The sequence below is a fragment of the Halichoerus grypus genome, chromosome 5 (assembly GCF_964656455.1).
Source record: "Halichoerus grypus chromosome 5, mHalGry1.hap1.1, whole genome shotgun sequence".
Taxonomy (NCBI): Eukaryota; Metazoa; Chordata; class Mammalia; order Carnivora; family Phocidae; genus Halichoerus; species Halichoerus grypus.
The window spans coordinates 52,420,444-52,447,662 of NC_135716.1; the positions used below are offsets into that span (position 1 = coordinate 52,420,444).

Genomic DNA, 27,219 nt, shown 5'->3' on the forward strand with positions numbered 1-27,219 from the left:
GGAGGTAGGGAATAGGAGGTAGGGGAGTGAAGACAGCTCATGTGGACATGATATTGGTAACTTAACTGTGACAGAGAATACGGCAGAGGTGCAGTCGTTGAGCAGGATCAGAGGTCAAGAGAAGAGATATTGGAGCATATCTGATTACTGATGGGAAGTAACCTGTAGATAGGTAGGTACAGGAGAGAGCAGGTGAGGGGAAAGATCTGTGAGACCTTGAGTCAGTTATGTGATTTCTGGGTGCCTTCGTTTCTTTACCTGTAAAGTTTGGCCAACAGGATCGTTCTCTTAGGATTTTGGGGGGGGCGGGATTGGAGTGAAATAACGTGTGTGAAGAAATTTTAATACAATGTCTTGTATTTAGTAAGGGCTTCATAAATGTAGTCATCATTATTATTACTACTACTACTAACTGTTATTGTATTCTGTATACTTTAGAATATTGTGAATATGGAATAGTAATCACTCTGTCCCTTGATTTTACAGATCTTCCTTTCAGCTCTTGCAGACTGGCCCCATTGCCATATTATCATCACTTACTTACATTAACTAAGTAAACATTTATCAAGCACCCAGTGTGTGCCAAGAATGCATATAACAGGTGTCAAATAAGTCTGATGTATATATCACATACAAAGCCAAGCAAAACTTGTTCTCTGCCTCCAAGTAGTTTCTGGACTATTGGAGGAGAGAGATGGGTAAAACATAAATATTTTATACCATGTTTTAAATTGTATCAGTCTGTTTCTAGCAGGAGCAGAACTGCTAAGACATATGTATGTATGTGTTGTATTTACTTATTCTTTTATACATACATGCACACTTTCTCTCACACACACACATATTTGCACATTTATTATAGCTGGCTAAGCAACATGAAGTCCATAAGCATCCCGGCAGGAAGAAAGGATCATGAACAGGCTGAAATGCCATAAGCACACCTTCTTATCTTAAGGTCTGCCTGCAGTCATTTATCATGGGTTAACCCAGTTCTTCTGTTGACCCATCTGCCTTCTTATGAAAGACTGTGCTGAAGTGGGAGAGATTTCTCCCTCTTATTCTTATCTACTCCCTTATATGCCAGTTGGACCTTTATTTTAAAGAATTAAATTTATGATCAGCAGATACACAAATTTATTCTAATATGCATTGCTTAATTTTTTGAATACACTCTAGCTGCATTTATTAACAGATTTTATTTAGTCATCTGTGCAGCTAGTTAAAGTGATTGGCTGGCTGTGAATTAAGAGCACAACCCAAGCTAAAGTGTGAATTCGTTCGTTTTCAACTTTAGTTTTTTTTTTTTAATATTTTATTTATTTATCTGACAGAGACACAGCAAGAGAGGGAACACAAGCAGGGGGAGTGGGAGAGGGAGAAGCGGGGTTCCTGCCGAGCAGGGAGCCTGATGCGGGGCTCGATCCCAGGACCCTGGGACCATGACCTGAGCTGAAGGCAGACGCTTAACTGACTGAGCTACCCAGGTGCCCCTCAACTTTCGTTTTTAATTTCACCTGCTGTTTACTGCTCCAAGGAATAGTAAATTATATTTTAAGTGAAATGTATATTTAAGGAAGAAACTTTAGCAACCAATATTCTTTTTTTTTCTGAAAATGTGCTTCTTAATCTCTCTGAAAATTAAACAAGCTGTGTCAGACTGTGGCGACCACTGCTGAGTTTAAGAGGCCATCTTTATAGTTCTATTGCCAAAGGAATTCAAGGTATTGGGTTAGATAGTCTAACGCTTTTGCTTTTTGTTGCAAGAAGTTGAAACCAGCGCAGGTTTTACAGAAGAGAAAAGTGGGGTGAGGTGGGTGGGTGGGGATTATGTTTGTGAGGGGAAGATCGAGGCCTGTAACAGGAGACAGCCTGCAGCGGGCCCTCAGGTGTGGACGGGCATAGGACTGGAGTGTGGGGGGAGGAGGTAGCCCTCAGATCCCGTCTGTCTGAGGATCCTTTTGCCCTCTGTCCCTGTTTCTCTCCAGAGTCTGCTCATCCTTCCTCTTGACTCTTCTCTGGTTTCCTCTAGTTTCTCACGTGCACATGGGCTGGCCTCGTCACCTGCACTGTCATTTCCAGCCACCGCCACTAATCGACATCAGTTTCTAGCTCTCTCCTATCAGATTCCTGAAAGAAAAGATTCTCTTGGCCCTGTTTATGCCCAGAGAAAATGTGCAATACTCTCTTCAAAAACTGATTTGCTTTTTTTTTTTTGATACATGTCAGAAGTACATTCAACAACTTTCCATAAAGTTCTATTCCAACCACTTTTGGGAAATGTGTGGTTTGGTCAGAGGAACCATGTTTTAAAGTCTGATTTGATTCCCAGGTCAGAAGCAAATACTATTTAACCCATTAAAAAAATGAGCTTTAACATGCTGCTTGAGTTCCCAGGAATCTCTTTTTTCTTGCTGTGTGTTTCTGCCTAGGATTCAGGCCAGGTGGGGACAAGGGAGCTCAGAGATGCTCAGCAGGGGGACAGAGGGGCCATCAGGGAGATGGGGGATGGGCTCCAGTAGGGGTGTGGGAAAGGCCCTATAAAGTCTGCTGTCTCTAGGGTAGCCCTTCTATTCAGTGTGGTGGGGCAGGGCAAGGTGCCAGTGAAAGTGGTCCCTTGGGAAGAGCCTCCAAGGAAGAAAGGTCAGAGACAACGAAGGTCTGTTCTGTGCCCAGGGGCCCCAGCTCCTCCTGGCAGTGGCAGTGGCCATCAGTTGAGGCTCTGTGTGACAGTCACAACAATTAGTATGGGCAGTCTTCTATAGGTCAACTGTCTCTCAGTAAAACAGCTGCCTCTACTCCTTCAGAAAGAAGCTTCTAAGAAGGTCAGGTGGGACTCAAATAGTCACTGTAAACCAAATGTGGAAGACATTGAAGACAGCACTGATTATCAGTGTTATTCTTGACTATGAATGTTAGGATTCCCTGGGAGAGCAAGTGGGCTAGATCTGCTGGGAACCACAGGCAGGTGTGAGGAAGTGTACCCAGGCATCCCTGGGGACCAGGCTGCTTGATGACCTGCCCCTAACACTTTACTCTCCAGGAATCTTCACTCCCCAGGAGTTTTGAAAATCATACAACTTTAACTGTGCCTTGCTTCTGAAATTATGCCTTATTTTCTCTCTATACGTTTGTCCTGGATTAACCTGGTGATATTTGTAGAAGGAAGGTCCAGAGTCCCTTAATTTAAAAAGTAAAATAAATCCTATTTTCTCTATAGATTTTATTATAAAATAAGGGTTGCATTCCTAGGGATAAAGTCCTCCATGAAATAAAGTTGAATACTTTGATAAGGAAAGGATTAAGATGGTGACCATTCTGTGCTTCACTTATTTCTTCCCCAAATATAGCACAATTCACTATTTCCTTCTGGTAACTTGGGAAATTTCTTTTAGATTGAAGAACCCCACACTTCGCAGCCTCAGGAACTTGATATCCGTCCTCCTTAGACTTTATTAGTAGGTGCTACCATATAGCATATATAATCACCTGAAAATTCATTCATTTATTTATTCCCCAAATACTTATTGAGGGTCCACTGTGTTTCAGACACTCTTCTAGGTGCTGGGAAACATCAGTACATAAAACAAAAAATGTCTATTTTCATAGAGCTAACACTCTGGTGGAGCGGCCCAGACCATAAACATAATAAATAGTAAATTATACAGTTCATTGTGAAATGGTAAGTGCTAAAGAACAATATAAAATAGAATATGGCAGATGTAGAGTGGGAGAAAAGCGCTGCAACTTTAGAGAGGGTGGAGACATTTGCAAAAAGAATGAAAGGGTGAGGAAGCAAGCAGTGTGGGTATATGAAGGAAGAACATTCCTGGACGATGGGGTGGCCAGTGGAAAGGCCCCAAGGCAGGGGTGTGTGTGGCACGTTCAAGGCCAGCACGGGTGGGGGGAGGAAGCAGGAGAGGGAGAAGGAAGGATAGAGGGGAGCCAGCTCGGATGAGGCCCTGGAGGCTTTTATTCTGTGCAAAATGGGGAGCCATTGGAGAGTTCTGAGATGGGGAAAGGCATGATCTGACTCTTGTTTTTAAGAGATAAGACAGGCTACTGTTACTGAGAAGGAACTGGGGCATGTGGGAGGCAGGGCAAGGATGCCAACAGGGATCCAGGGAGGAAACTATTGTACAAATCCTGGTAAGAGGTGATGGTGGCTTGCTGTGGAAGGTGGTGGGAAGTGATTGGATTCTGGATATATTCGGCCACAGCATTTTCCCATGGATTGGATGTGATTGGTTGAGTTAAACTTTGATTTATATAAAACAAATGGAGTACCTAACTGATGTGATAAGTTAAAAATTCTGTATACTGAAGTTAAATCCGATAAGGTTGAGCCATATTGATGTTGATTTCCCCTCCTTACATTTGGTTGGAAAGGATATGCAGGTAACTTGAACAGAGCCTGAGTCTATATTGTACTTTATAGAAATAGGTATTTCCACTCAGGGCTTTTCAGAAAGGATTTAAAAAATATATATTTAAAAGTCGTGTGTTCTCACTTGCATAATTTTAATAGAAGGCTTGAAACTTCAGCCAAGAAGTCTTCCACCAAACATTTTTGCAATAACTTTGTTAAATGTGCAGCTGACTAATCTGCCATTAGGCAAGCCAAGTCATGCTTTGTTGACTATTAAGTTGTGAGGATATTAAAGTTAAAACTTGCTGTGGTAAACCCAGCATTAACAACCCTGATTGCTGAGATAGTGTCCTTGTATGGTTAGAATGTATGACGCCGGAACCCAACACAGGGTTTCAACTCTGTTGTGATGAGTTTTACTTCTCGCCCCATCTTCACACCACCCAACCAGTCTGACTTTCATCTGCCATTTACTGTCTTGGTACAGAGAAATAATATACTTGAGGATAAAGCAGTCAGACACTTCATTGGTTTCAGAGGGCTAAGGGAATAATATAATCAAGGGCCTAGCAATTGGAAGCAATTGTTTTTAAAGTGTTTCTATTACACCTATTCATTAAGACTGGATAGATTTGCCATGCGACTTATTTTTCTGTGTACCTAGCATGAAATTTGAGGAATTTAATCTAAAGTGACGAGGAGAGTTCTGTTGACTGTTTTTGGACATACTTTTTAACAATTGATTCAAGAGCCCGATCTTTCTTTGAGCATGACCCTTAGTGGTAATATTTTAAATTAGTTTACAATCAGTTGTTCCTATTATTAATGTAACCTTTGCTTTCTTTGTGACATGTGAGACATGTTTGAAAATCTTTGGGTCTGACTACGTATTCCATACTGTAGTTGATATGCCATTGTCATCAGTCACTAAATATGTAATGTATATCTATGTGTTTTGAAAACAAGTTTAAAAAATAGATCTTAATGTGGGGAAACACAATCTGAAATAGGAAAAATTCTCTTACAAAGTTTTTCAGGTGTGTCTGTGTGGTTTCCTGGTGAATGGAAGAGTCTTAAAGAGTTGCTTGGCCAAGTAGACTATTCACTTGCTTCCTAAGGCTTGCTCTCCCAGAGTGGTTTTGCTGTGGCATGAATTTCATTCTCTTTTCCAGAATTTCGATTTTACTTTCTTACTATGCAGAAAGCCCCAAAAGGCAAAAGGGTTGGCTTTCTGCAGATTATTCCTGGAAATCCAGTTAATCTCCAGAGCCAACTCCTCAAATTTTATTGGGTTGAGATGAGTAAGTAAGGACAGTTTCCAAGAGGGAGTGTTGACACATGCTTTTTAGCATCTCACTACTGCAAATACATAGGGAGGTTGTTCGGATTAAGGTGGCCTGGAATGCACTTGAGTGTAGACAGAAGAAAGGATTGATCAAGTAAGTGGGCTGATGTTAGAAGCCATCCTCTTTTCTAATGAGCTGTTAGAATCCTCCTATGAAAACCAGATGTTTTTGTATTGAGAAAAGCTGATGAGCTTCAGTCCCTGTCTTAGAAAGTGGCATCCAATTTACAAAGGACATCATTTAGAGATATTCAGGATTTAAATAGATACTGTTAACTTCTTGTTTAAAATATTGCAATTTCCCCTAGTATATCATATTTATAGTTATGTTGTTTATCTTCTTTTAGGAAAACAAAAGCTGTTCATTGGAATAAAAATTTCAAGTTTTATTTGTTCGTTAACTCAGTAATTGGTAGTATTCTCATATAATTGAACACTGAAGCTTTGCTCCCATGCAAGAAATTACACTGGATAATGCATGTATCTGTGATGTGCTGCATGAAGGGCTTCTGTGTTGGGTAGAAAGAAGGAATTCAGTGGTAGTTATTGTAGTACAATATGATTGAGAGGTGCTGATAATCAATGAAAGTAATAGTGCAAGTGAATGTATTATTTTAAGTAATTCATTTTCCCCTTTAATATATGCATATATACTAATAATTGAAAGCTAGTAGAAGAAAGAGTATTAGCTATATAAATGCCAGATTCTTGAGAAACAATTATATAAAAATGACATGTATTTTTTCATCATAGAATAATTTCATAGGTTTTAAAATACCAAATTATATGCAAACAAAATAGAAAGGAAAATTGGCCTATAAATCTGCTCCCAAGGAAAACCATTCCTAACATTTTGGAATGTCCTTTTAGAATTTTCTCTCTCTTTATATGGACACATCCCTCTTTCCTGAGATCATATTACATATATTCATTTGGATTTCCTTTGTTTTCAGTTAATACATTAGATGTCTTCCCATTTTAATAAATATAGAGATATGTCTCAGTTTTTAACCATACATTTTGCTTATGTATACTTAACCCCAAATTTATTGATGGGTGTTTAGGGAATTTGCATTTGTTTAATGTTATAAATAGTTCTGAAAAAAAAAGTTCTGGGATAAATATCTTTGTGTGCTTTTCTCTTTTTTTTCCTTAGATGTAGAATTGCTAAAACAAAGGGATGCACAATTAAATTTGCTACCTTTCACCAGGTGGGCCTCCTACAACATGTATGCTCCCTCCAACAGTAGTTGAGAGTCCCCGTTTCCTTATATGTCATTAGCACAGAGCATTATTCCTCATAATTTTTGTGAATCTTATTTTTTAAATTCTTTATTTTAATTTTTTTAATTTGAAAACCTTAAATACATAAGTCTTCCATAATCTCACTACCTAAAAATTGTGTGCGTGTGTATGTGTGTGTGTGTGTGTGTGTCCATCCATAAGCATTTCTAATTATATAAGAAAAGAAGTCAGAGTGCCCTCTTGGCCCATTCAGTCTTCTGTTCCTTAAGGTGTATAGCTCCTTAGCAAACTACTCTGTTTTTTAAATGCAGTGCAATCATGCCTAACATATTAGTCTGCAACTTGACTGTTTCTCTTAATAGATCATGGACAAATGTTTTCCTCTTAATAGATCATGGATATATTTTGATGACCCTCTTTTGGTGACTTCATGGTATGTCCATCATGTGGGTGTTCCAGACTTTGTTCCCCTATGAAGAACATTTTGGTTGTTGGATTCAGAAATTCCAACCTCCAGGAATTTTTCCTGCAGAAAAATGCTTGCAAAATGCATAAAGCTACATGCATACATATACAAGGATGTTCACTGTAGAATTATTCTTAATAATGAAAAATTGAAAAGAACCTCAGTGTCTCTCAAGAAGAGATCAGTTAGGGGCACCTGGGTGGCTCAGTTGTTAAGCATCTGCCTTTGGCTCAGGTCATGATCCCAGGGTCCTGGGATCAAGCCCCACATCAGGCTCCCTGCTCAGCGAGGAGCCTGCTTCTCCCTCTCCCACTCCCCCCTGCTTGTGTTCCCTCTCTTGCTTTGTCTCTGTCTGTCAGATAAAGAAAATTTTTAAAAATCTTAAAAAAAAGTGTCATAAAAAAAAGATCAATTAAAAAATCTGATCTCATGAACTGTTATAGTTTTCAGTGTTTTAAAAAATTAGTAGATCTACTACTAACATGAAAAGTTGCCCCTGATTTATTGTGAAGTAAGAAAATAAGTTGCAGAATAATACATGTAGTATAATCACATTCATGTTTAGATGCTCCAAATAGTATATATGCATTGATAGGTATTTAATGCATTTTAAGTAATTTGACATGTTGCAGTAAATCGTTAAAAGCTGTTCTCTCTAAGGGTTGGACTTGACTGGGCAGGGCGGGGAAAAGAACGGGGAGGAATGGAAAGCTTTCCCCATTTTATTTTATACATATTTTTATTGAAAATTTAATAACTAGCATATATTTTGTAACACTTTTAAAAAATGAAAAGTACATTTAAACTCTACAGAAACAGTGAAAAATAAAATGTTTCGGTGAGATGAGGTAGCTTCTGAGAATCTACCTACTTAACAGTTTATGTCTCCATGAAAACACAGGTAAGTAGAAAGTGGTATTTCTTACAGATACACAATATTTCATTTACAATGTGGTAAAAGAGTAAGAAGAAGAAAAGAGGAAGAGCGAGTAAACCCTAAGGTCAGATGGGAGTTAGCTGGAAGCAGAAGTGATTGCCACTGATCCTGTTTCTAGAGGAACACAGGAGAACTCAAATTCCTCTTCTTTAGGAGAGCTCTCCATTCATCTAAGAGCAGCTGTGTGGGGCATAACTCTTCTGTTTTCTAGACAAAATATTCCCAGTTCCTCCCAATAAGATCCTTTGCCATACTGATCATTCTGTTGTCTTTATTCCAGTTTGTCCGTGCCCATCTTGAAATGTGCAACCAAAATCAAATACTGCTACCTTCTAACGTCTAGTCTTATCAGTGTGAGATAGTCAGATGAATCCTTTCCTGGGCAGGAGACACTTTATTTTTTCTTAATCTAGACTAAGATTATTCTTAAACCTTAGTCTTGTATTTCCTCCTAGAAATTACTAGTCAACAGTCTTGCTGTTTTTCTTCATTATTTGTCACTCGGGGCTTCTAGATTGTGTTTGTTTTCTGGCTGTCTTCTGTGTTGAAGCCTTTGCCTCCTTTTGAGCTGTAGCATAGAGTGCTTCTTCTGATACCCTCAACATTTCTATTATCAAAGCTATCCAGCTCATAGGAGTCACATAATTCATTGATATCTGCTTCCAGGAAGGAAGCTAACTTGGCCCAGGCCATGTAGATCATCAGAAGACTTTTCCTTTTGTCATCAGGGCATTGTGCAAACTGGGGAAAAAATAAATAAGAGTGTCCTCTTTGGACAGATGAAGTACAAAAATTCCTCTCCAGGTGGAAGAATGAGAAACGTGTCTCTCTTCCATGGGTGACAAAGCCAGGGGACATAGCTTGAGTGGGGACTGGATTGAGCCCCATCTTACCAGTATGCAGGATATAAGAATGCAATTGCTTGCGACAGCCTGGCTTGCCACGTCACCCGTGTTTCAAAAAAAAAGATTCCTAGACTTTATGGAAGTTGCTTTACAAGCACCAGAAATTTCCCAGTTTCTGGTCTCAGGGTTCTTGTGAATATACTTTCCACACCAGTTACTCCTGGCTTAGTTCTTTTTTATTTTTTTTAATTAACAGTACTATTGAAGTATAATCTACATACCATAATATACATCTCATAAAAATCAGTTCAATGATTTTTTTTTTTTAAAGATTTTATTTATTTATTTGAGAGAGAGAGAATGCGAGAGAGAGAGCACATGAGAGGGGTTAGGGTCAGAGGGAGAAGCAGACTCCCCGCCGAGCAGGGAGCCTGATGCGGGACTCGATCCAGGGACTCCAGGATCATGACCTGAGCCGAAGGCAGTCGCCTAACCAACTGAGCCACCCAGGCGCCCCAGTTCAATGATTTTTAATAAATTTATAGCATCATACAGATATCATTACAGTCTAGTTCTAGAACATTTCCCCCACCATAGAAAGTTCTCTGGCGGGCACTTGCTACCAGTTCTTCTCCCACCCCCAGCCCCAGGCAATCACTGGTCTGTTTTCTGTCTTTATAGATTTGCCTTTTCTGGAAATCTCATATAAATGGAACCATATCTTCCTTTAGCTGCTTTGTTCCACTAATCTAATAGGGGTGCAAATTTAATCAGGGTTCATAGATTCCTTTTGCTGTGTTCTTCTGCTAATCTGCTAACGGTGCAACACCTGGATATCAGCCCTATCCCCTTCTACTGCTACTACTAACCTTACTCATCCCTTTCTTTCCATTCTGACTCAGCATTGAAACATGCTCTATTACCTCTCATCTTAGAACATTTTCCCTTGTCCAGCATCTCTCCAGCCACCATCCTATCTCTCTGGGCCATTTCAGGCCCAGTTTCTCAAGATTTGACTTCATGTACTCTCCCCACTCTCTACTTTCCTGTGAACTCTTCTTTTAAAAAATCTTTTAAATGTTACTATCTGATACGGATAAAAGAATGTTAAAAAGAACATGTAATCTCTATATGTAAACTCTAAAGCTTAGTAATGTAATGAAGGTCTACACCTGTCACCCACTCCTTCCACCAAACTACTTACTCATTGCTATATTTTTTTTGTCCTCTTTGGTCCATTTCTAATTCCTTTTAATTCCACTTTTAATATAAGGAGTTTGGGCTAAATAGTCTTTGAAATCCATTACATTGCTAAAATTCCCTCATTACTGTGGAGAGATTAATTTTTTGTTTAAGAGGTATTATGGAAGATTTATAGCTTACACTGTTGAATATTACTATATTTTTTTATGAAGTCTTGGCTAAGAGCATGACATATAATTATACCACAATTTCTATAGGAAATTTATTCTACTTTGTATTAATTTGCTTTAGAATGCTGGATTTTTTCCCCTAAAATTCTGAAACTAAAAGCTGAGCTTCCTGTAATGTTCTCCACTACCCCTGTCTTTGGATTGAATTCATTTAACCAGTACAGTTGGCCCCAAGGGAGGAATAGATGTCAATTATTGCTACAACTTAATACTAATGACTACTTAAGTATTTAATTAATGCAATACTTGACACTTAGGGGGAAACTATTTATGATTGTCAAAACCAGGCCTTTGTTTTCATCTTCTATGCCTGGTGTTTAGCGTATCCCTGTTGTAACATAGGTTTGGAATGAGGTGCTATGGAAGTGAAAAAGCACCTCCCTCTCCTACCTCCAGGCAGAAAAGGTTACATAGAAAGTGACTCCTGATGGATGTTTGAAATATTAGTAATTACATTTGTAGATTTTCCAAGCTACATTTTTTTTATTGAACATTCATTGCATTTTTTGAAGTATGAAATATTTTTTTATATTTTTCTATTGTGTATTGATGTCATTAAAACAGCTCTTAAAAGCACTCATTTTAAGAAATATGGTAACTTTTTAATGAGTTGCAAGAAGACCAAAAGTGGCTGATCATTTTCCTGGGGCTAGGACTGACAGGAACCCCATGGGAAGATCATTTTGTCCTCACAAGTACAGGCCAAGGAGAGAAGAGAGCTCAGTTTAGAGCTCAATGTTCATTTGAAAGAGACATTCCAGCCAAGTGGACTCCAAGGCACACGTTCATCACTGGGTTCTGGGAATTCTCATATGTGAGCGGGTCCTGTGACTCTAACATGCATACCTCAGAGTTCCCATTTAGTCTGAAAATTTCTGGTCTTTAATATCATATGTTGCCAGTATGCTATTATTGAACACACATATTCTCATTTTATTCTGAAAATGCCTTATGTTTGTGGCTTTAGCTTCTGTAATTCTAAATCTATTTGATCAATTTTTTTGTGCTTTTCCTCCTACCTAAAATTAAAAAGAAGGAAACAAGCATATCCTCTATTTAGATTCACTAAAAATCTTTAGTGAAGATTTTTGATTTTACAGACTAAGTCCACGAAAGGGATGAACTGTTGAATGGGCCTGGGACATGCCTTATAGGTGTGCGTATTTTGAAACACAATCCACTGAGCAGTGGAGTACTGATCACTTTTCTTTCCTTTTTCACTTTTCTTTTTTTGAGATTTTATTTGAGAGAGAGATAGGAGAGAGAGCACGAGCATGGTAGGAGCAGAGGGAGAGGGATAAGCAGGCTCCCTGCTGAGCAAGGAGCCCAATGTGGGACTTAATCGCAGGACCCTAGGATCATGACCTGGGCCAAAGGCAGATACTTATCCGACTGAGCCACCCAGGCGCCCCCTCTGGCTCTTCTTCGTACACTCATGACTTTAACAAGTTTATTCCAAACCTCACTTAAAATACCAACCACCTTTACAAAAATCTTTCTTTAACTTCAGTCTTTGTTTTTAGTCATCACAAATTCTGAAACCAGAGTCAAGGCCCTGAGGCTTAATTTTATATTTGTCTTAAACCTTAAGCATTGTTGTATTTAGTCAAAAATGATAAGAAAAATTAATGACTTTTTTATCATCATACTAATAAGGGATTTCATTAAGATCTTAACTTCTGTAGATAAAAGATAAAAAACAGTTCTTCATGAACTGAAGAGTATGGTTAAGATCATTATTCATAGTCAAAGATAAGGCTCATTTTATGTTTATAGCACTCTTCTATTCAACATAATTAGTGTGAAATATTTAAGAATTTATTTACTTAATTGAGTTTCTGAGTTGTAGAAGAGAAATCAGTGATGTATTAAATTTTTAGATTTGTTTTAGAAGCATTATGCTTTCAAGTCTTCAAAGCTTTTGTATGCCTGAAAGCTTCCTCTTATGTTTGTGATGCTGCTTGTTTGCATTATGACAGATGATGCATCAAATGTCTATTACTTTGTAATGTCAGTTATCTTATTTTTACGTTACATTTTTTTCATTTAAACTATAAAATTTTAACATGAACAAGGAGGTCTCCAATCTGTGTTCTTTTCTAGGGTCATCTGCATATAGTTATGCAAAGCTGATGTTCTGGGCGAATAAGAATTTTTGTGTTTCATTTCACAGGTGGGGAGCATTAAGCGGGAAATGACCTTCACATTTCAACCAGAGGACTTAAAACGTGACTCTAGTAAAAAAGTGTCTCATCAACACTTGTTTCCCTTGGCCATGGAGGAAGATGTGAAAACAGCAGACACCAAAAAAGCCAACCGAGCCCTTGACCATGAAAAAGAAAACACTCGCTCCATCTGTCTCCTTGAGCAAAAACGGAAAGTTGTTTCTTCCAATATTGATGTTCCTCCAGCAAGGTAAGGGAACATTAGACTTTCTGTGTGTCTGCCCTAGGAAGTCAGTGGAGAGCATCTACAACCTCCACCACCATATCTCTCTAAAGCATATAGACTTAGGAAGGGTTTTTTGCCAAGAGTATTTCTCTGTTGCTTGTGTGAAATAGAGCAGGTAGGCCTGCTCCTTGGAACTGCCTTTAGGCTGCTCTGGTTGGAAATATTGTAGCTCTAGGAAAGAATGTTTTATTAAATTTTGGAAAATGAATAATAAAGAGCAAAAGAATAAATGTTAAAAAAACCTAGCCACTTAAAGCGGGGATACTCAGATTTGGGGCAGAGGTTGGAGAGCTATGGCAGTAGGCCAGATTCAGCCCCTGGCAAGTTTTTGTATAGCCTGTGAGGTAAGAGTGGTTTTACATTTTTAAAGGGTTAAAAAAAATGAAGAACATGTGACATAGATCATAGGTGGCCTGCAAAGCCTAAAATATTTATATATGACTCATTACAGGAAAAGTTTGGTGATCCCTGGTTTATATCATGGTAATTCTTTTAAGACAGATCTACCTTAGAACCGGGCCAAGAGGGTTTATGGAAATATCAAAAGGCTTTTATCACATTATAATTTTACTTAAACTACATCCAATAGCATTAAATCAAAGGACAATATTATGGCAGAATGACAGTGGAATAGAAGTAGAATGGAACATCTAGACCTTTTACTTATTTTCTTGCTTGTCATTTATTTCACCTAGAAAGTAAGTTCCATGTTGGCCAGGATTTTAGTCCATCTTGTTCATGCTGTATCCGTAGCTCTAGAATAATGCTTAATTATGTGCTAGGAGCTCCATAAATATTTGTTGGATGAAGAAAAGAAAGAAAATGCTATAGCATGAAAGCTTGCTTATTTTTAGTATGTATAATATATTTTGTTACCAAAGCCATTTATAATGAAATTTCATAAACAGTTTTTTGAGACGTACTCTATTCGTTTGAATGGCTTCAGACAACTAACTAGGAAAATAGTATCTTTGGGAAAGGAATAAATGTTTCTTTTCTACCTACTCACTTTTTATAATTAGAATTTCATTGCTTACTATATTAAATAAAAAATATCTCTTCTAGAAAATTACATATCTTTCTATTCTGCTACCAAATTTGTTATACTTTCTAAAATTATAGGTCTCCTTGTTTTTCTTAACCTTCAGTTGAAAATTTTCATATATTCATTACTTCTGTTTAACTGCTTAGAATTATTTGCTTTTCTAATTTTTTCATATAAAGCACATGTTAAATTCTTTAGGATTAGTTCCTTTAACTGGGGACTCATCATGAAATGTTTTATCATACCCTAAAACTGGTAGGTACTTCAATTCATATCTGTTATTTGGTTGACTCATAGGAAAAGTGACGTTAATTTGAAATGTGAAGAGCTATGGTTTTATTTTCTTCCTAAGGTTGTAGTGCAAAAATTAGACTTCCCAATGTCAGATACTTCAGTGACAACTTGCAGTTTGACAGGATTTACTCTACCTAAAATTTCCACTGGAGCATTTTATGTTAAAAGACCTGGAATTAATCATTTTAAATTACCATAGATTGTTTTAGATATATCTTTTGTCTTTAATCTCACCCCACTTGCAATAGGTTCTGGGGGAAAATAATGAAAAGGAAAGGAAGAAAAATGTTTTCTGCTTTTTCTGCCTCTGGTATGTGGAATATTTTTTCCACTTTCTCCAGTTCACTAAGTGTACTTAAAAGTTATGAGTCAAGCCAGTGTTATTGTAGTGTTCTTAAAGAGTATAGGGAAGTTAATTAGATTTTAAATCCATTAATGTACAGCAAAAATTCCTCAATGACAAGGTATAATTTAGACATTCATCTATTATGGGAAATACTAGTTAAAGCTTCATTGTTTGAGATTTCCACTGATACACTTGTTTTCATTGCTATAGTAAGAATTTAATCATCACAAATATGCCAACAGTTGGTGAAATAAATTGCTCTTCTTCTTAATGACAATGAAGGAATCAGAAATTGTGGGGTCTAATTATCTAACTCTCAATTCTTTTAGTTCTATTTCCATTTGCTGTCATGGAAATATTTTGTAAATGTCAACTTTCCACTATCATCTAAGTGGATCAATATTTTGTTTTAAAGAAACTCCTTTACCTGACATGGTAGGAAGATACAGGACTTTTTGTTCTGGAGAAACATAATTCTGTCTGTTGGCAGTGTATGAATAATGAAGTTTGAATATGTCTACAGTAGGGTGAAATTTATTGGTAGAAGGAAATCTATATCTTATATAATATATAGTATACATAGCATTATATATATATATATATATATATAATGCTATGTATTTTATATATATATAAAATCTATGGCTCTAGCCACATGACTATTGCAACTTACTCTCCTAAATCCAGATGTTATGTATTGGACAGTTCTTAGAAAGGCAAGATAACCATTTTTGACCAATAGAGTATCACTGTTAGAGTTTCTCAACAGTTTAAAATAAAGTCTTTATAATCTTTCTCAATTTATCTTTTGCTTATTCCCACTATAGTTAAGAAGATTTTTGTTGATGTTTGCTTTCTATATTTTGTAAAATGGAACTTGAAGTTTATTTTCTATGGTTTATATGATGAAGATAATAGATATATTTTATGTTTTTTCATATCCCTAGAAGGGTCTAGGAACTACCCTCCCCATCTTTATACTTCACTGTGATTGAGCATTTCCTGCTTCCATTGAGTAGATTATTTATTGAGTACTTGCTACGAATCCAGTACTCAGTAAAAAAAATGAATGAAATGGGATGCCAACCCTCTAGGAGCTTATAGTTAAATCGTAGAAACAGACACCTAAGTAGCTAATTTCAAGTAACAGTTCCTAACTTGCTCCCTTCTTATTAGAACTGGATGAATTTGTACATAAAGAAGAATCTCTTAATATTAGGAAAGCTATTAATTTGATACAACTATTCAAAAGCCTAATTTTTTTTGTTAGTCTCCTTTTCAAGGTGGGGATGAATAGAATGGAGAAGGAGGAACTCTGTATCTGAGATCTACTTTACAAAATCCCTGTTTGTTTACCCATTTTCTGAGGACCCATTTAAAAGTTGCTAGTTTCAGGGAAATATAATATTAAATAAGTTATTAATCCCGATGTGTCAGGCTGGGTCTTCCAAGAAGCAAATGCCAACGCAGGATTAAATGCAAGCATTTTATTGGGACAAATACCTGTGGAAGAAAAGGGGTGGGGCAAGGGGCAGGGAAGGAGGGAGATGCAAGTGAAACTGTGGTGCAGGTCTGAGCCCAGTGAGGGAGAGAGCCAGGGAAGGTTGGGTGGAAGTGTCCTAGACTGCCTGGCAAAGCCATCAGGAGTCCTGCGTTATATAAATGCAGTAGAGTCCACTTACCTGTGGGATGTTGCTTGATCAATTTTAGGAAGGAAAAGTCTTTTCTTTTGGAGGGGTTCATAAAGATGGGGGTGAGTGCGTGCATTATAGAGTTGAGGTACTCAGAGTATTCCAAGTTCTTCAATGGAGAAAACTAAGCAGAGAGAGCAAGAGTGTGTGTGTGAGAGAGGGGCGCCTGGGTGGCTCAGTCACGTAAGTATATGCCTTTGGCTCAGGTCATGATCCCAGGGTTCTGGGATCTAGCCCCGCATCAGGCTCCCTACTCATGGGGGAGCCTGCTTCTTCCTCTCCCTCTGCCGCTCCCCCTGCTTGTGCTCTCTCTCTCTGTCAAATAAATAAATAAAAATCTTTAATTAAAACAAAGTGTGTGAGAGCGCATGTGAATGAATAGTGTTTCTTTGAACTAAAGATTTATCATTAACAGAAAAAAAATTCTTTGCAACTTGAAGGATTATTGGGGAGCAATAGTTTGGGGTCGGGGGTTACCAGGAGTGTCAGTGCTAACTGGGGACAACAGTCTCTAAAGGAATCATCTCTCTCTGAAGTTTTTATCACTTATTCACTTAGTAATGCCTGGTTATAAAAGACAACAGCCCCCTCCAAAAGAGATTGTGAATGGAGAGAGAGGAGTTACTAATTATAGATATGTCATCTTAAGTATTTTTTGGTATCTAGGGAAAAATACTAGCTGTCTTGATTTCTATGGAAAGTTGAGAAAAATGAACTTTAAGAGCATAAAGAGAAAGGGGTGTGAGCTCTTGAAGAGTCCATCCAGAAAGGAATTCCAATTCTGTAGTTTGGCTCAAGAAATGAATAAGAGGCCAAAGGTCAGTAAGTAAGACAAATGCCAGTCAGAGGTTTTTTGTGGGCAGAGCTCAGTGATTCATTAGCCAAGACAGTGATTTTAGCCTGATTCGAAAAAGATGATGAACCTGGGGACAGATAATAAATGAACCATGTCCAGATTAGTGGTGGAAATCTGGAGAGAAAGAAAGAAAGAGTTGAAATCCAGAATAGGGAACTTACAGATTAGCCAGGGATGTGAGGCATAAAAGTAGTTGGAAGGAATTTTTCCGTTCTTGGAATGTGTGCCAAGCTGTTGGAGTAACATGAGACTTCTGGTGAATTGGCTTGCTTGAATGTAGTTGCTAACACCAAATTCTTTCATAGTGCAAGAAGAGTTTGAGTGTTTGAACTGACCCAGAGGGTAACTAGGCATGGTGGTAAAATCTGTGAGTCTCAGAAAAGAGAACATGAAGGACGTGTTGGAGGAGAAACTTCCACCCATGTTAATTCTGCCTGTTGTGGAGAGTTGTTTGGGGTGCCCCGGCTGACTCCCTTACACGGTTCATGAGGACCGCTCTCATATTTCTATATATTTTAAAGACTGTATGTAGTATGTCTTGGCATATATTAATGGAAATCTGCTGCTTTTAAAGTAAACAGTTTTGTAAAATCTGATTTTATAGTAAACAAGGTAGACATTTACCAAAAGAGAAACAAGGAGAAGCAAGTACGGGACACTCATGTCAGAACTAAGAAATTATAAGAGTTGTAAATTGTGAGAGAGTATAAATGATGGTAATAAAAATAAAGGTTTTTGGTCTGTGTGTGCCAGATATCTGGAGCGGGCATGGATTAAATCGTGTCCTGCAAAAGATATGACAAAATCCTAATCCCCCAGTATCTGTGAATGAGACCTTATTTGGAAATAAGCTCTTTGCAGATATAATCAAATTAAGATGAGGTCTTTAGGGTGGGCTGTAAACTAGTATGACTTGTATCCATAGAAGAAAAAAGGAGAGGAGACAAAAGACATACAGGGAGAATGCCAATGGAAGCAGAGGTTGGATTGATTTGTCTACAGACCAGAGAACACCAGGGATTCGCAGCAATACCAGAAGCTAAGAAAAAGGCATGGAATAATTCTCCCCCCAGAGAAAGTGCTATGGTCTGAATGTGTCTGAACGTGTCCTCTCCCAGTTTCATTCGTTGAAACCTAATGCCCAAAATGATGGCATTAGGAGGTAAGGACTTTGCCTGCTGATTAGGTCATGAGGGTGGAGCCATCATGGATGGGATTAGTGCCCTTATAAAGGAGGCTCAGAGAGCGCCCTTGCCCTTTCTACCAAGTAAGGATACAAGAAGTATGCAGCCCGGAAGACAACCCTCAGCCAATCATGGGGCACCCTGATCTCAGACTCCCGGGCTCCAGAACAGTGAGAAATAAATTTCTGTTGTTTGTAAGCTACCTGGTCTATGGTATTTTGTTATAGCAGCACAAAAGGACTAAGAAAATATGACTCCCTGACATCTTGATTTCATCTTCTAGCCTCCGAAATTGTGAGACAATAAAATTCTGTTGTTCTAAGCCACCCAGTTTGTGGTGATTTGTTACAGCTGCTCTAGGAAAATTAATATAGGTTGCTTGTGCTGATGAATACATCTATGTCTTGCCTTATAAATTTACTTTGAGTAGAATAATCATTCATGTTCATTAATTAAGACTTATACTTAACATAATTAGTTATCTATGCCTCTCAGAAAGAGACACTATCATTGCATTTTCTATTATTTCTTATTATAAAGGAAACCCTTACTCAATCTTTTCATAATAGCATTTTCATTAGAACAGTAACTTACAGTAACTTACCTCATCTAATAAACTATTAGGTAGAATTTTGCTTTTCCTATAACTATTCAATTTGTGGATATTTGTTCAGTTTATCTCTAAATCAAGTTTATTGAGGTCTAATTCATGTAGGAAAATGCACCCACTTAAATATACACTTTAATGAGTTGTAACAAATATATGTACCCATATAATTAGTGCCATAATCAAGATACAGAAAATGTTCATCCTCCCAAAAAAGTTTCATTGTGCCCCTTCCCAGTCAGCCTGTCCTCTGACCTTCAGCACTAGGCAGCCAATATTCTATGGATTAGTTTTGTCTTCTCTAGAATTCATGTAAATGGAAATATACACGATGTATTTTCAGGAATCTTCATTCACTCAGCATGATTTTTTTTTAAGATTTACTGTATTTTTCTTTTGTATTTGTCAGTAGTGTGTTACTTTCTATTGCCAAAGATATTCCATTGTGTGATTATATGATAATCTGATTATCCATTCACCTCTGATGGACATTTGAGTTGTGTCCAGTTTAGGTTTATTAGGAATAAAATTGCTGTGAATATCCGGGTATGCTTTTGAGTGGAATATGTTTTCATTTTTAAATACCCAAGAGTTGAATTAATGGGTCATATGGCCATTGTATATTAAACTTTAAAAAAAAACGCCAAACTTTTTCAAAGTAGTTGTACCATTTTACATTCCCACCAGTAATGTATGAGAGCTGCAGTGGCTTTATGTATTCACCAACACGTGGTATTGTCAGTATGCTTAAATTTTTTATGAAAGTAAGAAAGTACTCTTCCTAATTTGCTGAGAGTTTTTCTCTTCAATAGATGTTGAATATAGTAACAAACAATTTTGCATCAATTTACATGAGCATACTTTTAGAAATTATTATATGTTGAATTATATTGATTGGTCTTTGACATTGAGTGAACTTTACACCAACCCCCCCTTACATACTGAAGGATCCATTTTTGCTAAAATTCAGTTAAGATTCATTTATTTCCATCCATTGACCTGTCACTTTATTTACTTGGATCTCTTTGTCTGATTTTAATGTAAGTTTAATGATAGCCTCATAAAATGTCTTAGAATGTGTTCCCTCCTTCTCCCTTTCTTCTAGGTTTGTTGTAGGTCTGGTATAATTTTGCCTTAAAAGATAGGTCCACCAGTGAAGCCATCTTGACCTGGGGTTTTCTTTATGGAAGTGTTTTTAATTACAGATTCAATTTTTAAAATTGATATAATGCTATTTAGATTTTATGTTTCTTTTTGAGTCAGTTTTGTAATTGTATCTCTCAATAAATTTACCCATTACACTAATTTAGATGTCAAATTTATTAACATATAATTGTTCATAACATTGCCTTATTTTTTCTAATATCTATAGATTCTATGGTAATCTTCCCTCTCTCATTTCTGATATTGGTCAGTGTATTGTCTTCCTTTTTTTAACCAACTAACCAGCAGTTTATCAATTTTGTGGCTCTTCTCAAAGAGCAACCTTTGTATATATTGGTTTTCTCTATTGTTTGCCCATTTTCTATTTCATTGATTTCTTTCTTCATCCTTGTTATTTTCTTCTTTCTGCTTATTTTGACTTTAAGTTCCCTGTTTTGTTAGCTTCTTAAAGTAGAATTATAATCATTAATTAAAGATCTTTCTTCTTTTCTATCATTAACATTTAATACTTTTCTATTTTTAGCAATAATAACTCCTTTTTTTTGTTTTAAAGTGTTTTTTTTTTTTATTTGTCAGAGAGAGAACACAAGCAGGGGGAGCGGCAGGCAGAGGGAGAAGCAGGCTCCCTTCTGAGCAAGGAGCCCAATGCAGGACTCGATCCCAGGACCTGCGGGACTCAATCCCAGGATCCTGAGATCATGACCTGAGCCAAAGGCAGACTCTTAACCGCTAAGCCACCCAGGCATCCCAATAATAACTCCTTTTAGGCAATTCTTTATGTGTACCTTCCAAATTTTGTTTGGTTGTTTCTTCTTAAAATTAGATGAATAGAATTAACTTTTATTGTAAAAAGTAAGAAGCATAATACACACATTTTTCTTCTTATTGTTAATAATTGAGAACACAATCCAGAAAACAGAAATATATAGCATATTCTTGAAATAAGATACTTAACTCATTGCATTCATTATACTTAAACTGACATGTTTAGAATTTTTTGCCAGCTTAATTTTTCTTTTTTTAAAACATGCTTTACTACTTTTTCTCTTTCATAATGTTATTCAAGAATTCTGCATAGTTACTGATTTTTTTTGTCTACTTGTGACTACTGGTTCTGTATGTTACTGATTTTTTTTTTTTTGGTCTACCTCTTTACTGATTTTGTCTACTTCTTTATCTTTTCAGTTTATCAGAATTTGTTTTATGAATTTTAGAATTGGTATGTATTCTTGATGAATTGACCTCTTTATTATTATGAAATGTTTCTTTTTTAACATTTTTTATTTAAATTCAATTAATTAACAAATAATGTATTATTGGTTTCAGAAGTACAGGCCTGTGATTTATTAGTCTTATATAATACTCAGTGCTCATTACATCATGTGCTCTCCTTAATGTCCATCACCCAGTTACCCTATCCCTCCACCCCCCTCCCCTCCAACAACCCTCAGTTTGTTTCCTATGATTTTTCATTTTTGATGGCTGTGTAATATTCCATTATATATATATATATATATATATATATATATATATATATATATATATATATATATATATCTACCATTTCTTCTTTATCCATTCATCTGTTGATTGACATCTGGGCTCTTTCCCTGGTTTGGCTATTGTGGACATTGCTGCTATAAACATTGGGGTTCATGTGCCCCTTCGGATCACTACATTTGTATCTTTGGGGTAAATACCCAGTAGTGCAATTGCTGGGTCATGCGGTAGCTCTGTTTTCAACTTTTTGAGGAACCTTCATACTGTTTTCCAGAGTGGCTGCACCAGCTTGCATTCCCACCAACAGTGTAGGAGGGTTCCCCTTTCTCTGCATCCTCGCCAACATCTGTCGTTCCCTGACTTGTTAATTTTAGCCATTCTGAACAGTGTAAGGTGGTATCTCATTGAGGTTTTGATTTGTATTTCCCTGATACCGAGTGATGTGGAGCACTTTTTCATGTGTCTGTTGGCCATCTGTATGTCTTCTTTGGAGAAATGTCTGTTCATGTCTTCTGCCCATTTCTTGACTGGATTATTTGTTCTTCAGGTGTCGAGGTTTTCTATTTCTTCCTGGTTCAGTTTTGGTAGTTTATACATCTCTAGGAATGCATCCATTTCTTCCAGTTCTTTGGTAAGTTCTTTATAGATTTTGGATACTAGCCCTTTATCTGATATATCATTTGCAAATATCTTCTCCCATTCTGTCGGTTGTCTTTTGGTTTTGTCAACTGTTTCCTTTGCTGTGCAAAAGCTTTTTATCTTGATGAAGTCCCAATAGTTCCTTTTTGCCCTTGTTCCCTTGCCTTTGGAGACGTGTCTAGCAAGACATTGCTGTGGCCTAGGTCAAAGAGGTTGCTGCCTGTGTTCTCCTGCAGGATTTTGATGGATTCTTGTCTCACATTTAGGTCTTTCATCCATTTTGAGTTCTATTTTTGTGTATGGTGTAAGGGAATGGTCAAATTTCATTCTTCTGCATGTGGGTATCCAATTCTCCCAATACCATTTGTTGAAGAGACTGTCTTTTTTCCATTGGATATTCTTTCCTGCTTTGTCAAAGATTAGTTGACCATAGAGTTGAGGGTCCATTTCTGGGCTCTCTATTCTGTTCCATTGATCTATGTGTCTGTTTTTGTGCCAGTACCATAGTGTCTTGATGATGACAGCTTTGTAATAGAGCTTAAAGTCCAGAATTGTGATGCCACCAGTTTTGCTTTTCTTTTTCAACATTCCTTTGGCTATTTGGGGTCTTTTCTGGTTCCATACAAATTTTAGGATTATTTGTTCCAGTTCTGTGAAAAAAGTTGATGGTATTTTGATGGAGATTGCATTGAATGTGTAGATTGCTCTAGGTAGCATAGACATTTTAACAATATCTGTTCTTCCAATCCATTAGCATGGAAGGTTTTTCTATTTCTTTGTGTCTTCCTCAATTTGTATCATGAGTCTTCTATCGTTTTCTGAGTACAGATCCATTGCCTTTTTGGTTAGGTTTATTCCTAGGTATCTTATGGTTTTGGGTGCAATTGTAAATGGGATCAACTCCCTAATTTCTCTTTTTTCTGTCTCATTGTTAGTGTATAGGAAAACAACTGATTTCTGTACATTGATTTTATATCCTGCCACTTTGCTAAATTCCTGTATGAGTTCTAGCAATTTTGGGGTGCAGTCTTTTGGGTTTTCCACATAGAGTATCATGTCATCTGCAAAGAGTGAGAGTTTGGCTTCTTTGTTGCCAATTCATATGCCTTTTATTTCCTTTTGTTGTCTGATTACTGAGGCTAGGCCTTCCAGTACTATGTTGAACAACAGTGGCAAGAGTGGACATCCCTGTTGTATTCCCAACCTTAAGGGAAAAGCTCTCAATTTTTCCCCATTGAGAATGATATTTGCTGTGGGCTTTTCATACATGGCTTTTATGATATTGAGGCATGTTCCTTTATCCCTACACTGTGAAGAGTTTTAATCAAGAAAGGATGCTGTACTTAGTCAAATGCTTTTTCTGCATCTTTTCAGAGGATCATATGGTTCTCGTCCTTTCGTTTATTTAGGTAGTGTATCACACTGATTGATTTGCAGATGTTGAACCACTCTTGAAGCCCAGGAATAAATCCCACTTGCTCATGGTGAATAATCCTTTTAATGTACTGTTGGATCCTATCGGCTAGTATTTTGGTGAGAATTTTTGCATCTGTGTTCATCAGGGATATTGGTCTGTAATTCTCCTTTTTGGTGGGGTCTTTGTCTGGTTTTGGGATCGAGGTAACACTGGCCTCATAAAAGATTTTGGAAGTTTTCCTTCCATTGCTATTTTTTGAAATAGTTCAGAAGAATAAGTATTAATTCTTCTTTGGTAGAATTCCCCTGGGAAGCCATCTGGCCCTGGGCTCTTGTTTGTTGGGAGATTTTTGATTACTGCTTCAAAATCCTTGCTGGTTATGGGTTTGTTCAGGTTTTCTATTTCTTCCTGGTTCAGTTTTGGTAGTTTATATGTCTCTAGGAATGCATCCATTTCTTCCAGATTGCCTAATTTGTTGGTGTATAGTTGCTCATAATATGTTCTTATAATCATTTGTATTTCTTCGGTGTTGGTTGTGATCTCTCCTCTTTCATTCATGATTTTATTTATTTGGATCCTTTCTCTTTTCTTTTTGATAAGTCTGGCCAGGGGTTTATCAATCTTATTAATTCTTCCAAAGAATCAGCTCCAAGTTTCGTTGATCTGTTCTACTGTTCTTTTGGTTTCTATTTCATTGATTTCTGCTCTAATCTTTATTATTTCTCTTCTCCTGCTGGGTTTAGGCTTTATTTGCTGTTCTTTCTCCAGTTCCTTTAGGTGTAAGGTTGGGTTGTGTATTTGAGACCTTTCTTGTTTCTTGAGAAAGGCTTGTATTGCTATATACCTCCCTCTTAGGACTGCCTTTGCTGCATCCCAAAGGTTTTGAATAGTAGTGTTTTCCATTTTCATTTGTTTCCATGAATTTTTTAAATTCTTCTTTAATTTCCTGCTTGATGCTTTTTAGCCTCTGTGTATTGGAGTTCTTTCCAAATTTCCTCTTGTGATTGAGTTCCAGTTTCAAAGCATTGTGGTCCAAAAATATGCAGGGAATGATCCTAATCTTTTGGTACCTGTTGAGACCTGATTTGTGACCCAGGATGTGATCTATTCTGGAGAATGTTCCATGTGAACTTGAGAAGGATGTGTATTCTGTTGCTTTAGGATGGAATGTTCTGAATATATCTATTAAGTCCATCTGGTCTGGTGTGTCATTCAAAGCTCTTATTTCCTTGTTGATCTTCTGCTTAGATGATCTTTCCATTGCAGTGAGGGGCTTGTTAAAGTCCCCTACTATTATTGTATTATTATCAATGTGTTTCTTTAATTTTGTTATTAATTGGCTGCTCCCATGTTAGGAGCAAACTATTTACAATTGTTAGATCTTCTTGTTGGATAGACCCTTTAAGTAGGATATAGTGTCCTTCCTCATCTCTTATTACAGTCTTTGGTTTAAAATCTAATTTTTCTGATATAAGGATTGCCACTCCAGCTTTCTTTTGATGTCCATTAGCATGGTAAATGGTTTTCCACCCCCTCACTTTCAATCTGGAGGTGTCTTTGGGTCTAAAATGAGTCTCCTGTAGACAGCATATCTATGGGTCTTGCTTTTTTATCCAATCTGATGCCCTGTGTCTTTTGATTGGGGGATTTAGCTCATTTACATTCAGAGTAACTACTGAAAGATATAAACTTAGTGCCATTATATTACCTGTAAAGTGACTGTTTCTGTATATTGTCTGTGTTCCTTTCTGATCTGTGTTACTTTTGGGCTCTGTCTTTGCTTAGAGGATCCCTTTTAATATTTCTTTTAGGGTTGATGTGGTGATCACAAATTCTTTTAGTTTCTGTTTGTCCTGGAAGTTTTTTATCACTCCTTCTATTTTAAATGACATCCTAACTGGATAAAGTATTCTTGGCTGCATATTTTTCTCATTTAGCACCCTGAATATATCATGCCAGTCCTTTCTGGCCTGGCAGGTCTCTGTGGATAGGTCTGCTGCCAATCTAATGTTTCTACCCTTGTAGGTTACAGACCTCTTGTCCCGAGCTGCTTTCAGGATTTTCTCTTTGTCTCTGAGATTTGCAAGTTTCACTATTACATGTTGGGTTGTTGACCTATTTTTACTGATTTTGAGGGAGGTTCTCTGTGCCTCCTGGATTTTGATGCCTGTTTCCTTCCCCAGATTGGGGAAGTTCTCCACTATAATATGCTCCAATATACCTTCTGCCCCTCTCTCTCTTTCCTCTTCTTCTGGGATCCCAATTATTCTAATATTGTTTCCCTTTAAGGTATCACTTATCTCTCGAATTCTCCCCTTGTGATCCAGTAGTTGTTTATCTCTTTTTCTCAGCTTCTTTATTCCCCATCATTTGGTCTTCTGTATCACTAATTGTCTCTTCTGCCTCATTATCCAAGTAGTAGAGCCTCCATTTTTTTATTGCATCCTATTAATAGTCTTCTTGATTTCAGTGTGGTTAGATTTTAATTCTTTTATTTCTCCAGAAAGGGATTCTCTAGTGTCTTCTATGCTTTTTTTCAAGCCCAGCTAGTATCTTTATAATCATTATTCTGAACTCTAGTTCTGACATCATACTTATGTCCATACTGATTAGGTCCTTGGCAGTCAGTACTGCCTCTTGTTCTCTTTTCTGAGGTGAGTTTTTCTGTCCTGTCATTCTGTCCAGAGAAGAGTAGATGAATGAGAGAACAAAATCCTAAAATGGGAGCAATGACCCCAGAGTGATATACACTAAACAAATCAAAAAGGACCCAAAACCAAAAATTAAAAAAATAAAAGAAAAAAAGAAAAAAAAGAATATAATCAGACAGGTGAACAGAATAGAGCAATACACTGGATTCTGTGTGTATGTTGGTCTGTTTTTTATAAAACTAGATCCCAAAGTTGTAAAGAAAGAAAAATTTATATATGTACAAAAATAAAATTAAATACAATGAAAGGATAGAATGTAACTGTAAAAATGAAAATTAAGACAAGAAAAAACAAAGGAGAAAACAACAACAACAACAATAAAAGGAAAGGATATAAACAGACAGGTGAACAGAACAGAGGAATACACTTTCTCCTGAGTGTATTTTGCTAAGTTTCTTAGAAGAAACTACATCTCAAAATTGGAAAGAAAGAAAAAACTTATATATCCAAAAATGAAATTAAATACATTGAAAGGATAGAATATAATTGTAAAGATGAAAATTAAAAAAGACTTTAACAAAACAAAAAAACAAAAAACAAAAAAAAAGGAAGGAGAAAAAAACAAAAACAAAAAAGAGAAATATGATCAGGCAGATGAATAGAACAGAGTCATACACTAGATTTTTGGTGTATTTTGGTCTGTTAGAAGAAACTGCATCCCAAAATTGTAAGGAAAG

General features: G+C 36.9%; 1 protein-coding gene across 1 annotated transcript in view; it reads left to right on the top strand.

Moving 5' to 3' along the window:
- Window positions 1–27,219, top strand: part of ZNF704 (zinc finger protein 704) — a 237,906-nt gene that overhangs the window by 35,134 nt on the left and 175,553 nt on the right. The window contains exon 2 of the mRNA XM_036097084.2: window positions 12,811–13,052. Within this exon, the coding sequence (XP_035952977.1) occupies window positions 12,811–13,052 (242 nt within the window). The remainder of the gene's footprint in view (window positions 1–12,810; window positions 13,053–27,219) is intronic.